Source organism: Pteropus alecto, unplaced genomic scaffold (genome assembly GCF_000325575.1).
Source record: "Pteropus alecto unplaced genomic scaffold, ASM32557v1 scaffold222, whole genome shotgun sequence".
NCBI lineage: Eukaryota > Metazoa > Chordata > Mammalia > Chiroptera > Pteropodidae > Pteropus > Pteropus alecto.
In genome coordinates, this window is record NW_006433716.1 from 263,668 (window position 1) to 282,103 (window position 18,436).

At 39.6% G+C, this 18,436-nt stretch overlaps 1 protein-coding gene across 1 annotated transcript in view; it reads right to left on the bottom strand.

Moving 5' to 3' along the window:
* Nucleotides 1-18,436, bottom strand: part of TEK (TEK receptor tyrosine kinase) — a 99,331-nt gene that overhangs the window by 78,755 nt on the left and 2,140 nt on the right. The window contains exon 2 of the mRNA XM_006908358.1: nt 17,747-17,916. Coding sequence (XP_006908420.1) covers nt 17,747-17,916 — 170 coding nt within the window. The remainder of the gene's footprint in view (nt 1-17,746; nt 17,917-18,436) is intronic.

Here is an 18,436-nt window from a genome sequence, read left to right on the forward strand (position 1 = left end):
TTCCCAACTATCTATCTCACAACCCTAAAAACAAGCCATGTCTCTTCTTTATTAACAAGTAAGTATAGTGTATATTCTAAGAAATATTAACAAATAACGTATATATGACATTCTAACCCCATTTCTGATATTAACAAATAACGTTTATTAGCATTCTAACTCCATTTCTGATATTTACCCTCTTCCCTCAGACTTCCCTAAATCCTCATTATACCTCAGGGTTAAGTCTAAGTGATGAGCGAGAAGTGTGTTTCAGGCATTTCAGTATTATAATAATGGCAGCATCAGAAGACCTGGATTAGCTCTACGACTTCACTTCCCACAGGGTCCCTTCAGATGTTTAAACCAAACAGCCCTGCCTGACCTACCTGTCTGTCTCTTGCTGTTTAATCTCTCTCTCTCTCTGTGTCCCTTTCTCTCTGTCTTTGTCTCTCTGTCTCTGTCTGTGTCTGTCTATGTCTGTCTCTGTCTTTGTCTCTCTGTCGCTCTCTCTCTCTCTATATATACATATGTATGTATGTATATGCTGTCTGTTTCTGTCTCTGTCTTTGTCTCTCTGTCACTCTCTCTCTCTCTCTATATATATGTATATATACATATACTTATACACACACACACACACACACACACACAAATATATCATTAAGAACCATGTCTATTTAACTGGTGGCTGGGTTTTTAAAAATGTTTTTCTATGTATCTAAGTTTTTCTACATGAACATAAATTATTTTTATAATCAGAAAAATATACATTTTCAGGAAGCTAAAACACACAAATGCTGTAATTTAAAACAACTACCCAGAGTTTCAATTTCTCTACTGGTTTTTATTCCCCAACTTTAAAAATCACCTGATACTGTGAAAGAAACATTTCTCACTGTCTCTCTGGGACTTATTTACTGTAATAAAATGATATTAATTAACATCTTGATAATCAAGTATTATGTACCCAAATTAGACAGCAGTCTGATAAATGTGGGCCCTTTTATATTTTTATCCTGTTAAGTAATAAAAATTTAAGAATAAAAATAATCACCAAAAGGTATCTCTAAACCCACAATATATTTAATGGGTTTTTTTTAGGACATTCAGAATATAAATTTAAAAATATGTCTCATTTTGAAATCCTTATTTAAACAACAGATCGGGTCTATCCAAACCCAGTGAGAAGTGAGGAATGGTTAGAAAGAAACATTTTTACTCCTGTTAACACTGGATGTATATTCTTTATCCTCACCCCATTCCCAGAATACATACAGAGAGAAACTGCAGAAACCAACAAAGTACATAGTTTTTTCCAAGGCTAAAACCAAATACAATTTCATATCCTGAATTTTTACTTAACCTTATCATAGCATTTAAAATCTTATTATAATATTTTACCTTACATTGCCAAATTTCTATCTAAAAAATATTTCATCAGCTCAACCCATGTATTATTGAGTATTCTCACTTTTTTAAATCATTGCTATTTTGATATAGAAAAACAATATCTTATTTTGATTTGGTTTTAATGTAGAGGGTGAACTTTTTCACATGTTTTCTAAGTCTGGGCTAGTCCCTGGTTCTTTACATTTTGACAAGGTGTGCCCCTCTCTAGCTCTCTCAAACAACCTCCACCTAGCTTTGGGTCCATGGAGGCTGCCTATGTCCAGTTGGAGTCAGCTAATAGGAAGCCCCAGAGGGAGACAGGAGGGTGGAAGGAAAGTATGGTCAGGGTTTTTATTCTTCTACTCCTTGTCTGCTGAGCCTGGTGGACTGTAGCCTACTGTTATTACAATATTATACTCTGCCTTACGATCCAGTAGAGCTATTCCCGAGATGTTACTCTTCTTTCTCCCCAGAATTTCCTTAGCTATTCCTCCTGCTTATTCCTTAAGATAAAATTCATAATTATTTGTTAAGTTTTAAAAACAATATCTTTGGGGATTTTAAGAGAATTATTAAGGAGAAATATTTAGAACTTAATGTGATAAAAATTATAAAACTTTGTACAATATATAAGAAAACTATATTAAAATCCTGTATCAGTTTTGTGGAGGAAAACATTACAGAGATGTCTCTTTTCCCAAAATCATCAGTTTAGTGGAAATCTATTCATTTATTGAATGTTTAGTGTGGCTAGCGCCTGGACTAGCTAGCCTCTGTAAAAACTGCAGAAACCATGAATTATGCATCCAAGATAATACTTATTCTGTCAGGAATAACTGGCAGAGACAATGATAGGGAGTGGTAGCTCATCTGGGACCTTATACTTCTCTATTGCTTGTGCCAAAATATGGAGAAAGTATTTTACTAGGTAAATAGTCGGATAAGGTCCCTTGGAGTAGGGAATAAAGGGTAGAGTGAAAAACACCCAAAGCTACACTTGAGCAATAATCCAGGGCTCCTGCTGAGCTTCCAGGGGAGAGAGAGTCAGATAAGGAGCTGGTCTTTGTTTTGTAGATTGGTGTATGCAAGAGAGGTTGAAAGTGGAATTGCCTAGAATAATGGAGGCTGTTAAAAAAAAAAAGGAGGGTGGAATGAGGAGGCTGGGGGCTGGAGAGGAACCAAGCCAGAGGAACAGAGAGATGTCTACTCATGAGTTTACTGTTTCGCATGCGGTACAACACAAATTGTCTTCTCCGTTGACTAAAATCTCGCTGTTGCTCACTCAAATCATTTGTTTATTTGGCATCTCAGAGTTCCAGATCTTACTTCTGACTGTATGTGGGTGAGAAGAGGCCTGCTTAGGGCATCCAGTCGAATCTGCGCTCCAAAGTACGGTGCTGGAGGTAGAAATCCATCCATCTACTAGCCCCGATCTGGCTGCTCTGGCTGCGGTGGGGCTTTCACCCCTCCATGCTTCTGTCTCCACTGTCTGATCTGTCAGTCGTGCCCTCTGCATCTGAAATTCCAGTCAGTGGAACCCGATTGCCCCAGACCGAATCCATCTTTCTCCTGTGCTGGCCCTGTACTTCCACGGAAGCTTTATTGCACTCTGAGTTGTATAGCATTTGTATACAGTCTCTCCTCATTACTTGTTGATTTTGTGTCTGAGAATTGGTCTAAAATTTATTTATAACCTCAACATCGATTCTCACGGGTGGCTTCCTGGTATTTGGTCATTCCAACAAATGCAGAGCAGGGAAAACCCAGAGTCCTCAGATCTTTATGTTACCAACTGCAGTGAAACAAGGCAGCACTCTATTCAGCTCTCATACTCTACACCAGTGTTCTTTTTGTGATACATTTAGTGACGCTTTCTCACATTTTTGTGGTTTTCTGTTTTGTTTTGTGTTTGTTTTTTTTGTTTTTTTTGGCAATTTCAGCACTTAAAATGGCCCCAAGCACAGTGTTGAAATGCTTGTTAATCTTCCTAAGCCCAAGAATGCAGTGATGTGCCTTGGGAGAAAATACATTTGTTAGATAAGCTTTGTACAGGTAGGAGTTATAGTGCTCTTGGCCACAAGTTCTATGTTAATAAATCAGTTATATTCATTAAATGATGTGTCCATAAACAGAAATACACACAAAACTGAGTTACATATTGATCCGTTAACAAAAAAGGTGCAACTTCCAGGACACTAACCCTGTGTTCATGGTTTATACAACTTTACTGCAAATCAGTATGTCTACCTGCAGCTCACACCCCAAAAGCCACTTCTCAGCAGCAATGACTGTCTTATTCATCTTCATATCTGCTGACCCAGTGCCGGGCACAGAGTAGGAGCTCAAAAAATATTTATAGACTAGAATGTGTTGAGAAGCTACATTGAAATGGGATGACATGGAATTAAATAACATTTATAGAGATTCTTGAAGACAGGGGACTCTTAAGAGCAATAACTCTGGTAGCATAGGGAGACATAAGAAATAATGATAGCTAATATTTATAGAACATTTTTTATGAACCTGCTCTTTGCTAAGCATTTCATCTGCTTATTTCATGTAATACTTGCAACCCTTTCACGTGGGTGACATTATTATCCCCATTCTACAGGCAGACAAAGTGATTTATCCAAGGTCACACACCTATCACACTGTTGCATGAGGCTCCAGCCCAGATTCATCTGCCCCAAGAGCCTATGATCATAACCACCTGGTTAAGGTGAAAAGGTGGGCTTGGTAGGAGTTATAAGCCATAAGTTCTATCAGAAGGTGATCTCTAGAAGACAAAAAGAGGTCCTCTAACAGAAATTCGCCTGAGTCAGGGGCTCTCCTCAGCCTTTATGGGAAGATAGTGATGCAATTAATAGTGATTTTTCTCCCCACCGGCTGGCAACAACACTGTTTTTTGTTTGATTCCAGAAGCAGCTGGCAGAATTCATGTATTACTCATGTTGGAATCACACTCTGCAGATGGCTTATGTACTCTAGAATCACTCAGTGGTGAGGGCTGTTGTCTACTAGGCCTGCTAAAAGATTACTACAGGCCTCTGAATGTAGCTGAGCTTCTGCAGCTGTTGTGTGTTTCTGGCTCCAGTTCCACACCTCTTGGCAGATGGTTTGTGTGAAAAGAACCACCGACTCTGGGTGTGAGAAACACAGGGGGAAGGAGGCTGGAAGGGCCAAGCAGCACAAAGCAAGCCCATGCTGCCAAGCTCTTTACATTTGCGGCCATTATGCACTTTTAACAGAAAGGAATTCGTAAATGAATAATTTTGGGGCTCTTCAGAAGATTATTCGTTTGCACCCTTCTGCTGGTGGAGAATGGCTGATGCTGGGCCTGTTTGTGAAGTCGACCCTAACCCTCCAATAGCCACTCTGGTCACTAAGACCCCAGATATCCTCCATCATGCATTTGGAGTGATGGTTGGGTGAACACAATTTGTAATAGTATTAATATTTACCTAGTATTTTCTAAGTTTAAGCATTGTTCTAAATGATTTACATAAATAAATTCATTTAATTTCCACCCCCTACCCCTAACAGACAAGTCAACTAACTTGCACCATAGCACAAAGCTAGTAGTGGCTATATTAGATTGAATTGTCAGCCCCAACTATTCAACCCTGCTTGCATCCATACATTTGCTTTTGGCCTCATCATGAGCAGAGTGAACTTCCAAGCCCTTGAAATGTGGGCATGGCACATGACTTTGGGAATGACAGTATGCTACTCCTGAGCCTAGGTCTTAAGAAGCTTTACTTGTTTGTTTCTACCTAGCCTTCCTGTGTTAACAACATTGTGAGAACAATATACAGAAGGGTAACCTGCTGATCCAAGAAGGATGAGATACTTGTGAGCAGAGGCACCCGGATAATCCATATACCTGAAGCAAGAAGCAGAGTTGCCCCAGCTGTTGCAACCTGAAGTAGAACCACCTAACTATGCTAAACATAGATCAGCTGAACCCAAAGACATGTGAGTGGTAATAAACAATGGTTTAGCCACTGAATTTTGGGAGTAGTTTATTACTCAGCAATAGCTATCCAACACAATGATAGAGCTGGAATGCAAACTCAAGCCATCTGACTATATGGTACATGAATTAACCTCTAATTTACATTGCCATCTACCTATTAAAGTGAAGAAATTTAGCTTCTAATGAGCTGAGTGAGCTTGAGCTAAGTGCTGAACTCTCTGGGCCTCATTGTCAACATCTGTAAAGTGAGCAGGTTGAATCAAATCAGCATTTCTTAAAGTATGAAACATTAGCTCCACATGATATTTAAAAAAAAAGAATTCTATGATTCTCCTGGACTTAGTATTGTGTGAAGACATTTCAGAAACACTGGATTAGACAGTCTTTTAAGTCTTTGACAGTTCTAATATTCTGTTGTTCTAGGTAACAGTATGTGGCCCCTCCACAAAAACATCTGCTTCCATTACTATTTATTTGTGAAACTAAAATAATTCCCTAATTTGGGTAATTTGGAAACCACGTCCGGGGGAAGAGGAGGGTGTCTGTGATGAAGGAGGTCTCTCCCTACTTTTTTCAAACCTTTAGCACCTTGAGCTAGAGATGACAGAAAGGACTTCATCCCTTCTCCTACCACAGCGCTCCCCAACATTTTTTGGCCCAGGGACCAATAGTCCTATGAGAATCTAATGACTGATGATCTGAGATGGAGCTGAGGAAGTGATGCTAGCACTGGGGAGCAGCTGCAGATACAGATGAAACTTCGCTTGCTTGCCCACTACTCACATCCTGCTGTGTGGCCCAGTTCCTAACAGGTCATAGACCAGGTCCTTGGCCCAGAAGTTGGGGACCCTGTCCTACCAGATCATCCTACCATCAAGCTTACAGAAAAGCACATGAATACAAGAACCTGCTAGCATGTGGTACATCTCTCAGAAAGGAATCTCTGCTTACCTAATTCCATATCTTCATCTTGCACTTACTCCTCAATCCCAGCCCTGCCCATCTATTAAAAATGCTTTGCGACAGCATCTAATAGCCAAATTCTCTAGCCTCTCTCCTTACCTGCTCCTGCCTCAGCAATTTTCGATGTAGTAAAACCCTCCTCCCTTGGTTTGTCTCATTTAATGCCTTCAGTTTCCTCTTCCTCTAACTATATCACCCCTTCATATGGGTGTTCCTAGCACTACCCCACTGTCCTCTTCTTGGGCAATCTCATGCCTTCACACAGCTTCATCCTACATCCTAACAGCTCCCAGAAGTGTCTTTGTCTCTACCCACTCAGCCCATCTCAAACCAAATTACCTTCCTTCCATCTCATCTTCCCAGCTTTATCCCCACCACCTCCTTCAGTGTATCCTAGAATATTGCCACACAGAGCCACGGCGCAAATGTTTCTTAAACTTTTTATTCCTCATTTTCTATGTGTTTCCTTCTTCTCAGAAGGCCTCTACTCCTCACTTCCACTCTTGATTTTCCACAAAAGCATAATCCTACTAATTCTTCTCAAATGTCACCCTTCTGGTGAGACCCTGGTTCTCTTCTAGGATTTCTTGCTCCAGCTTCCATGCTCCCAGCATGTATTGTCAGTCTCTGTCAGAGCAGAGATTCTCATCCACCAGATTGCAAGCCACTTGAGGTTAGATTTATCTCTTAACCATCTCTGTAACTCCAATGCCTAGGAGATTCCAGTACACAGAAAGGGCTCAGTAAATGTTATTTTGAATGAATAACTATAACTGACCCACCCACTCCTCCACTAGAGGGCTTTGCCCACTGGTTTCCTGGCTGATTGCCGGGCCTTTTTTGAAGGATGTCCAATATACCCAAGGGGTAAACTAGGTCTTGTCTAGATTTTATAAACCAATGTCCACTTTGCAGATTTCCTGGGAGAAGCAAGATTAGAGTCTAAGACAGTCATTTGAGATAGATCAATCACCATGAGACTCTTTCATTTTGTTCATGTCACTAGGATAGTATTAATTACATGACCAAATCACTTTTCTGTTTTTTATTTGGACACACACACATATAGAGTTTTTAAAAGGATTGGCTAACTCACTCAGTTATAGCAGTGTCTCCCAAACTGCATTCATTTATGTATCACTTTCATGATTCTTGTTGAGTCTACATGCTACTTATACAATTACTCTATTAACCATTCTCTTTAAATTAACTCATCTTTTTTTTCTTACGCTCATATTAAGCCAGACTATTCGTAAAATTATATTACCGATATGATATATATGTACATATCTATACGCTAATAAATATTAAAATTAAAAATATTCTTCCAAGCACCACATGAAACCATCTTTCAGACCAGTGGTGGTACATGCAGCACACTTAGGGAAGCACTGGGTCAGAACATTTAATCCAGTGCAAAACCATTTATTAAAGCATTTCTCTACCAATCGATATACTATGTCTGGTGCTGAGAATATTGAAATGCCAAACACAGCTCATAGCCTAGTGAGTAAAACCAACAAGTGAACTGTAAATTGTAATTTAATGTTCTAAGCACTACGACAGAGATCCAGGCCACAGGGTGCCTGGATCTGACACCTCTTGAGCACCAATGCAAGTCTTTCCCAGCCCAGCTCTTGCTTCACCTGCTTCTTCAGGGGACACTTCTGCACAGGCCTCTATCAGCTGCGAGCAGGTGTAATCTCGAAGTAGCTCACCCAGAATCGATGCAAGTATATCTCACTTCTTCTCCTAGGATTTTCTCTAGCATAACAGCAAAGGATGCTGGCAGTAACTTATTAGCTCCATACATCTACATAACTGCTGAACAAAGGCAGACTGTAGCATTAGATGAATGGCTTTCCTTTTCCTTTGCAGGTAAGCAGTTCTGAGTTTCATTTCATAAGCTTCTCAGAAGATCTGGCCCACCAGGCATCCATAGCACTGGCCAATATAACACATCTGGCACAGTTCTACTCACCTAGTCTCCTCCTCTTGCTCTCTACGGTTGCCTACCAAACAATCTATCTGCACATATGCCTTGGTTTCAGCCACGTTTTTGATGGAATCCTGGTGAAGGCAAGGCCCTTACCCATGTAAGGAGGTTAAGGAAGACTTCTTGGAAGAAATAACACCTGAGATAAACCTCAAAGCATGAATAAGTCAGACAGGTGAAGAAGAGAATGTGAAGAGCACATTCCAGGCAGATGATATAGCTTACACAAAGGCAAAGAGGCTTGAAAGTGAATGTTTCAAAACTGCAAAAAGCCTGGCATGAAACACACCTTCAACATAACACAAGGGACTGAGATTCACAAGGCTCTAGTGAGGTAGGCAAAGACTGGCTCCTGAAAAGTTGCTGATTACAACCAAGTACCAACTCCACCATGCCCTGTGATACTGAAGTGGTAGCTGTGAATGGTAAATAGGTTGGTGTTTAAACCAATCCTGGAAGATTAGAAAGTGCTTTCCAGATCCAAGAGGTGCTTGAGAAGAACTGAGAGTAAGAGGAGGAGGAATTAGAGGAAAGATGGTGGTGAAATGGAGGCAGAGCGTTTCTTACTTTCTCCCTCTCCCTCCTCTCCCTCTCCCTCTCCCTCCTCTCCCTCTCCCTCTTCCTCTCCCTCATGGATCCAAAAATCCAACAATGAGCTTATGCAGAAGTGAGGCACATTCCACTTGGAAATGACAATTGCACAGTAAACTGTTAAGAACTAGGAATTAGGTTTGGGATAAATGATGTGGGGACCTACAGAAGACAAATCATCTATTCAGCAGAAACAAGAGAAAAGAGGAAATAGGGGCTGGCAGGAGAAAAGCAGGGAGTATCATGTTAAGAGCTGATAGAGCTACAAAAAGGAATTACTCCACCTGACACTCCAGGTTTTTATCAAAAGCCCAAGAATGCATAGCTTTAAGCTTTTCTCTCCCTGTCCCCGAGACAAGGCCAAGCTTAGAGTACCAATGTTGAGTTTCACCAAGGGAAGCCAGGGAGTTCCATCTACGAAATATAGTCACCCACTCTCATGGATGGAGATGTGCTTTTAAAGGACTGTCATAAGGCAACATAAGAGTCTCCAGCTTTGTTTATAAGCAAACAATTAAGAGCATCTGATTTTTACTGAGTGCTCATCAGGTACCAACACTGCACTAAGTACTTTTAAGTAGTATCTCTTGTAAGATCTTCCTCAAACCACATGAATAAATACTGTTATCAGCCTTATTTTCCAGGAACCAGGCTGAGGTGACCGTGAAACATGAGAAAATAGCACAGTGAGGTGTTTGAAAGAGCTCAGAATTGGGGTTCAGGCCATTCTCAGTTTAACTCTTGTCTCTATCATTTGCTACTGAGACATGGGTACACTTTCGAGAATCAGAAATCTATTCAAAATAGTACAAGCAAATGAGGGTGACTGACTCTCATAATTGGAAGATAAAGGGATGGGTCTCTGATCTAAAAACCACTGGATCCAGCACTAAAATAATGATCTGAGTGCCTGTCTTGGTTTTGTTCTCTTATTGTCCTCATTCTCTCCTACTAAAGACCAGCTTCCTTCAAATGTCCAGAAAAGCTGTTAGCTCCAAGTATATAGTGTCTTCGTTGAAGAAAGAGAATATCTTGCTCATAAATTCCAAGAGAAAGAGTCTAACTGACTCTGTGGGTCATGCTCTCTTATATGAACCAACTGCTGTCGTCAGATCGCCCTGTGATCCGTGATTGGTGGTGTCATCAGAATCCCATGAAGGAAAATTGTAGCAAATCTTGAAAAATAGGGATGTTAGTCCAAAATAATAGATGGCTACTACATTTTAATCTTGGGCAGCTCACTTAAGCTTTGTGAGCCTCCGTTGCCCCATCTATTAAAAAATGAATAATAATAGCTTTTGTGCAAAGTTGTTGGGAGATGCAAAAAATCATATTAAACACTTATTCGTAGAGGTATTCATCTATGGTAGTCATTTTTTTTTTTTTTTTTACTGATACTATTATTGTTTTGTGGTTGTTTTTGACACAGTGATCAGAATTTGAAGCCCATCCCAGATTCCCAGATGTCTAAGGCACTCCTGTCCCCAGGGCGGAGTCCCCTTGGCTCTGCAGCCAGACGCCTTACACAACTCAGGCCCTGTGTGCCAAGGTTAAGCTGGTTCACCATCGGATGATCGCAGAGCAGTGAGTGCCTCCCCAGCCCCAGCAATGTCAATACTGCCTTCCTGACTCCGCCTATTGTATCTGGAGGAAAGTGGCCGAGCATTGTCTTCCAGTGCTCCCCCCAGGAAGCATGATATCACCCTCTAACAAAAGCGGGAAAGCTGACAGATCTACTGAGATGGGTGTGACCACCACACACACCTCACTGGTCAAGCCCTGGGCAAGGGTCTGTGACAAGCAGAGAGCAAACAGCAGCCACCCAACATGCCCCTCAACAGGCTGTCTGATGGGTTCCTTTGGCTCATCTTTAAATTTCTCCCTTTGTTTCACCCATACCATGTTAGACATAGAATCACTAAGCAGTGGAAATGCCCTCCCTCTAATCAACAGATGTGTTGAAGACTCAGGCCTCCGTCCATCTGGCCAATCCATGTCCCCACACCTGTCCCTGCAGGCTTAGGGAAGGAACACAGGGAGAAGGATAGTCAGATTTCTGAAGGGACAAAAGGAGGCAGTGGGTGTGGGACGTATGAAAAAGCAGGCATGGCTCAATCTAAAAAACATTCTGCACGTGTGCTGTGAGTTAAGGAATAGTCTGGGAATTGGGTTATCAGTTTTAAATTCCAGAAATAAGGGAGGCAACTTTAGACATTCCCTTTCCTGAAGGCTGGGAGTGATGCCAGCTGATCTTCTGACATCCCTTCCAGTTTTGGTTTGTAATGCTATCAGTGCAGCTGGCTCTTTGTAAAACAACACACCTGAAGTCTGGTTCCCCCATGCCAGGTCCTGAGGCTGTCACTCTGCTGCCCCAATCTTACTGTCCCCTTCTTAAAACTCCCTCCTTCCTATGCTACCACAAAACCTGTTCTCTAAAATCCCAGGAAAGTAAGTCCTTGGTATATCTTCATTGACTGAAATAATAGTGAGTGAATGAATGAATAATAGGTAGGCAATAACTCAATAAATGTCTATTGAAGAAAAAGTATGCATATCTTTTGGGTAGTATTCAACAATTGTAAATATCTATATTAAGTAAAGCCCTGGTTAAACCCACTTTCATGATTATATCTTTTATGTTTCATACCTAAGAGAAGAAAAGGATTTTTTTTACCTTAATTACATCAAATATTTAACATAAGGCAACCTTTTAAGATATGAGTGACTACTACTTGCAGTGTATATGAAATTGACTTATTATTGATAATATTACTATTATTTCAACGTGGCTAAAATCCTTTCTACAATATTTCCTCTTTCAGGTCTGCTGTGACATACCGACAGTTTCTCATGATGGCATATTAAACTCCACTTAATAAAGATTATTGAACATCAAATATATGCACTATGGAGAATGAAAAAGAAGTAGTATCTGTTGTCAAATGTTTAGAGGCTAATTGGCTAAATCTATGTGCCCAAAGCTCAAAGACCACAGCCTGTGTGTTAAGAGGACTCAGAATTAGGGGGAAAAACATCATGAGGAAGAGTTGACCTCGGCAAGTTGAGTTGATTTGTGTTTGCAGAGTGAACATGGAGAATGTAATTTCCAAACAGATGGAACAACATGAACAAGAGCCAAGAGGAATGAATGGATAGATTGTGGAGATGGACCTGGTTGAAGTGAAAAGGTCATGAGCAGGGATGAATGAACAGGTGAGGAAAAGCATTGGATGGCAAGTAGGCCAGTGTTCTGGCTTGTCAAGTGGGGAGTGACCAGCACAAAATTTGAAGAACTGGATTATGCTGAGGTCTTTTTAGGATACGGTTTCTATAAGTAGTAAGTGACTCCCCTAAACCCTGGAAAAGATTAGATCAGTCTTAGCACTAGCTTCATAGCAACACTTCTCTTTTGATTACACTAGCTTCATTTATTAATAGAGCTCTTACTGGCTAAACATTTCACATGTATTATCACACTTGATGCCTATAACAACTCTGGGAAATAGATATACTCATGAATAAATGATGAGAAAACTGTGGCTTAGAGAAATCAAATAACTTGCCCATGGTCATCCAGTTTGGGCTTAACCCCAGATCTGTGACTTCACGATCCATTCACTTAACTCTTACTGCATTTTTGATAAGCTCTACCTCAGTCCCATAGAGCAGGGGCTTCAAAAGAAAGTCATCATAGCACATATGCATGTACTCTTTTTTCTCGAAAGGCATGCTGAGTTAAAAATCAGCATAAAGTGGGTACATTTGGGTCCACATTGAAGAAATATACCCAATTTGGTTTCACTGGGCAAAGATATTCGTGGCTTTTCTGAACCTTCATTCACCTCTTAAGAGATTAATGAGGAGCTGCGGACAGTGAAACAAAAAGGATGTGAAAGGCAGTGTAGTATCCACCACACTCTACATCCTCTTTTCACGCTCCTAATAGATGATCACCTTACCTATGCCTGAACACTCTCCAGTGTGGAAGGTCACTCATGATCAAATTTAAAAGGTGTTTATAAGTAAAGTCAAACCATCTTTGTGCAACTCCCTCTATCCTTGGATCCTAGATCTGGCAAAATATAATGTCAATGTATGATGTCTTCTATATGGAAACCCTTAAAAGCAATGCTATTCATCCTTTTCCTCCAGGCTAAATATTCCAATATGACATGGTTTCTAAAATGTTCGCCTTGTTTGCCTAATATGTTTGCTGTCAGATTTCTGTGTCTTTAGTGTTTCAATGGCTATGCTCTGAGCAGTAGAGTGAAGTGATTACTATTTCTAATAGAAGTGATTACTATCTCTAATAGAGACTTCATATTTCTACTAATGCAAACCGTTGCAGCTTATGTGACACCTTTTTAGCAAGCAGAGCATGTGTTGGCTCCTATGAATTTTACATATCACCAAAAGTTGGTGATATTTGGTGATGCTAGAACTTTTAACAAACAAGCTCTCTCTCACATTGAAGATACATGTTTTATTTATTGGACCCACGTGCATGACTTGACATTTATCTATTTTGAAATGGTATCTTTTGGGTTTAGTCCACCCTTCTGGCCTAGAGAAATCTACTTGAATCCTGAGTCTGTGTTCTAACCAATAAGCCATCTACAGGAAATAAACAGGTAACACAATATTCTCTCTCTCTCTCTCTCTCTCTCTCTCTCTCTCTCACACACACACACACACACACATCTTTTTAAGGGTAGGGTCCCAGAAGACGAATTGATAATGTCAGAAAACTTGGTAGCCCATCCATCTGCATGGCCAAGAGGATACAGCATAGTCTTCTGAGAGGCACTTGTAGGAGTCCTTTTCTCCTGGGGTGATGTTTTAGAACTAGGATCTTGCAGGAAGCTCTCCCAAGGGAGGGCTGAAAAGGAAATGCTGAGATCTCCCAACAAAGGCATCTTAGTCTTTAGGAGGGAGCATCTGTGAAGAAAGCAAAACTCCTCCCTCTGAAAATAATTCCCAGGTATGTCTCTGATCCCAGCTTTTGTCCCTCCACCCTTGATTACTCAGACATGACACTATCCTTCCAAGACCAGCCCTAATGAGGAGGTCCCATCTGGAACCACTTTCCTGACCTTATACAGGCATACCTCGTTTTATAGCACTTTGCTTTATTGTGCTTCACAGATGTTGCGTTTTTTACAAATTGAAGGCAAGACCTTTCACCAGAAAAAAGATTATGACTCATTTTATTGTGGTCTGGTACTGGACCCACAATATCTCTGAGGTATGCCTTTAATTGAATTTCCTCTGCCACTTCAGACAAGATATCCACTATTTTAAATAACAAACTGAATCAAGGTTGTTATTTAAAAGGTCAATCGTACACCGTTTACAACAATAGACTCAAAATAGATTAAAGACTTAAATGTAAGTCCTGAAACCATAAAACTTCTAGAAGAAAACATAGGCAATAATCTCTCTGATATTGCTAACAGTAATTTATTTTCGGATATATCTCCTTGGACAAGGGAAACAAAAGAAAAAACAAACAAATGGGAGTACATCAAACTAAGAAGTTTTAGTACAGCAAAGGAAACCATTAACAAAACAAAGACAACAGACTGATTGAGAGAAGATATTAGTTAAGGACGCATCTGATAAGAGGTTAATATCAAAATATAAAGAACTCATATAACTCAACAACAAAATACAAACAATCTAATTTTAAAAAATGGGCAGAAGACCTGAACAGATACTCCTCCAAAGAGGAAATACAGATGGCCAACAGACATGTGAAAAGATGCTCAAGGTCACTAATCATCAGAGAAATGCAAATTAAAACCACAACGAGATATTACCTCACACTTATCAGAATGGCTATCGATAAATCAAAGAACAACATATGCTGACGAAGATGCGGAGAAAAGGGAACCCTCAAACGTTGGTGGGATTGAAAATTGGTACAGCTGCTATGGAAAACAACAGTCTAGAGGTTTCTCAAAGACTTAAAAATGGTTATACCTTTTGACCCAGCAATTGGACTTCTGGGTATTTATCCAAAGAAAACCAAAAGAATAATCCGTAAAGATCTATGCAACCCAATATTCATGGCAGCACAATTTACAATAGCCAAGATATGGAAGCAACCTAAATGCCCATCAACAGATCATTAGATAAAGAAGTAATGGTTTATATATACAATGGAATATTACTCGGCCATTAAAAAAAATGAAACCCTACCATTTGCAATGACATGGATAGACCTAGAGGTTATTATGCTAAGTGAAATAAGTCAGAGAAAGATAAATGCCATATGATTTCACTTATATGCAGAATCTAAGGAACAAAAAGAACAAACTAATCAAAACAGACTCACAATTATAGAGGACATTCTGGTGATGGACAGAGGGGATGGGGGGTCGGAGGGCCAGGAGAATGGGGTGAAGGGTTAAAGAAGTGCAAATTAGATTGTCACAGGGATGGGGAGCATGGCATAGAGAATGCAGTTAGCATTAATGTATTGGCTAGGTAGAGAGCCAGAAGAGAGAAAGAGCAATTAAACTATATAAATGTCTAGCCAGCCAATGTACACCGTTTTATTTTATTAATAAAATAAAATTTTTTTAAAAAGGTCAAATGAAGTAGGAAAGAGGTATGAAGGCACACTGCTAGAGACTTCCCATTGGATCAGTGTTGATCATATAGGACACATTATGATAAAGCAGAAAGTGATTTATTTTGTTTTTCTGTATGTACAACTCTTTAGAAAGAGCAGCCTATTTTGGTGAGGATGGAGGAGTACAGAAAAGCTATACATTTATAACTTGTTTGTAACTTGAAATTAGCCATGATTCCCAATTGGGAGGGGAATATACCAGAATCTGGGCGGGTTTGAGGGAAGTCTTCTGAAAACTACATACTTCCTGAAACCCTCTCACGGGTCAGCATCTGCACTCAGAGCCATCTTCATTGAGGCAAATGTGACATTTTTTTCCAGTTCTATTTGCTTAGGAAAAAGGAATGAGAAATCTACTGGACTAGAGAGATAAACCTATAAGCTGTAAGTCCCTTGCTCCATTACTATCATCTACCAGTAGAGTTTGCTTTGAAGAATGGGCTTCTATGCCTAGAGACATGATCATGCTGGATTCTTGTATTGCAATTACCAAGCCTTGGGTATTCATGCTCATGGAGGCTTAGACTGGGAATGTGAGTTAGGATTCAATACTACAAACCTACTTCCAGGAACGCACCTTGCTAGTGCCACCCTCCCTTTATAACAAGAGCATGAAATCCTTCTCTTTTGGGCCTCTCTCTGTTGAAGTCAGTGCTGTTTTCAGGAAACTAAAGTCTAAACATGGAGCAGTGCTTTTAGGCATATCTTTTTTGTTTGATTTTGACTGCTTTTCTAAGCCTATATTGCAAAGGGCCATAACAGTCACTATGGGGGGAAAAAGTGAATTAAAAAAGTTGTATTATTTAACCTAAAAAGGATCTCAGAGCAACTATAGAGCTTTGATTACTATAATCCCTGGTATAAAATCAGTTTCAGATTTCATAGCCCTGGTAAATGTGTTAAACAGAAAAAACAAACCAAAAATGGAATCATGATAATTATCTGGTTTAAAGGTGCATACTATTGAAAAAAAATCAACATTATTTCTATATTAATATAAATATTTTCTACATAAATATTAAAATCATTTTGGATAATCTTTCATTTTTAGCAATTTTTATTACATATTATTATTCTTAAAGATATTATTAAATCCTCAATATAATTGGTTGTTGAAAGAGAACCGAAGAGCTATAAACAAATTACATGAAATTCTGTTATTTTATTGGATTAATTTTTTGAATATTTAAGATTTCATTTAGAAAAGCATAAAAATAATATAACAGATACTTAATAATAATCAAATTCTATTAATATAATATAGCCTGCACCATTAAGGTCAGTAAATTTTCCCAAATTCATTTCCAATACCAATTTTATTTCTATCATAATAATTAGAATGTTTCCAAACTGAAGGGGAGAGACTGATGGCGATTACAGTTGTGACTTGCACTTCAAGTTATGACACCATTTTCAGCCAGTGTCCCATAGGACGAGTAAACTACAGAGGCGTGCCACTAGTTCAGGAACGTGAGCAGCAGACACTAACCTAAAAACATTCAGGCCAGCTATTCCTTTCCTCTACAACAGGTTTCAATACTCTCCTACGCCCAGGGATCTGGTAACTGCCAAAACTTTCATTTCATTGGGCCAGTAAAGACTTTATGAATTACTGTATGCCAAATACTTTAAAAAATAATATAGCCCTAATCTCCCTGACCCCTATTTTGACTAATTCGATTGCTTTGACTAAAATAGGATGGAGACACGAAATCTATAGAAAAGCATTTTTGTTGACATTTAAAAATGACAATCTATACATTGCCTTAAATGGGTCCCCATAATTCTCGGCATGAATTTCATTGTTTAAAAAATTACTGAAGATTTTCTTTGAAGTAGGTAAAAAAGAAGTAGGTTTCTATTTATTTTTTAAAATAAGAAACGATCCCACGTGAAGAAGAGCAAAAAAAAAAAAAAATGCACCATAGTAAGTGAATCTCTTCAAATAAAGTGAACTTATCAGTCCTCACAGAGTCTGTGGTAACACAAGGGACAATTATGCAGAAGAGAAATTCTAGAAAAATGAATCCATGCCACAAAGACGTCACATTTCAATTCTTACATATATTAAATGGAACATTATATATTAAAGAGAAACAGTGCCTATGCCACAGCTGCTTCTTGTTAACTAGCACCAAGAAATAGAGCCCAGAATTACTGTTGTTTTTTTTTTTTTTAAATACTATATCAAAAAAATAAAGCCAAATCTTACCAGAAAGGAGCAAGCTGACTCCATAGAGAACTAAGCCGGCTAAAGAGTCCATACTTCCCCAAATCTCTCCATCCAGTTTCCGCAGATGTGCATGAGGTCCCAAGGATCTTTTCAAGCACCCAGAGGTTTGTGACTTTCCATTCGCATGTTCTACTGGGTCTTGTTTACAACTCAGAGGCAAGAAGGAATAGCACAGAAGCAGGCTGTAACAGTCTCATTTCTGTCTGAGCACAGGGAGTTTTAAGTTCCTTTTTCCTGTTTCCTTTGTAGATTAGGATGGGAAAGGCTGTATCTTAAAGGCATTCGGTATCAGCAGGGCTGGGGGCACTGCAAACCCTTTCCATCTTGCAATTCATCAAAACACTTATCTGTTGCTGCTGCTTCTGCTGCTTTTGCTGCTGTTGTAGGGATAGAGGAATTTTTGTTGGAAGTGTGGGTCCTGGTCAGCATTTTCAGAAACAATAGGGGTATCCTCTCATAGGCGGGAAACAGAAAAACAAGCCCTCCACCTATGTATGGTATGCGATGATGATCAGCCCTCCTCAGCCCTCTAACAGCTCTCCTGGGTCCACTTGGGATCCCCGACAGAAGGGGCTTCTGGGTATGGGGAGCAGTTTTTTGCTTTTGTTTTCTCATTTTAACCCACGTGGCTTGAATTGGGAAAAGAAGTTTTCGTGCCGAGAGAACACA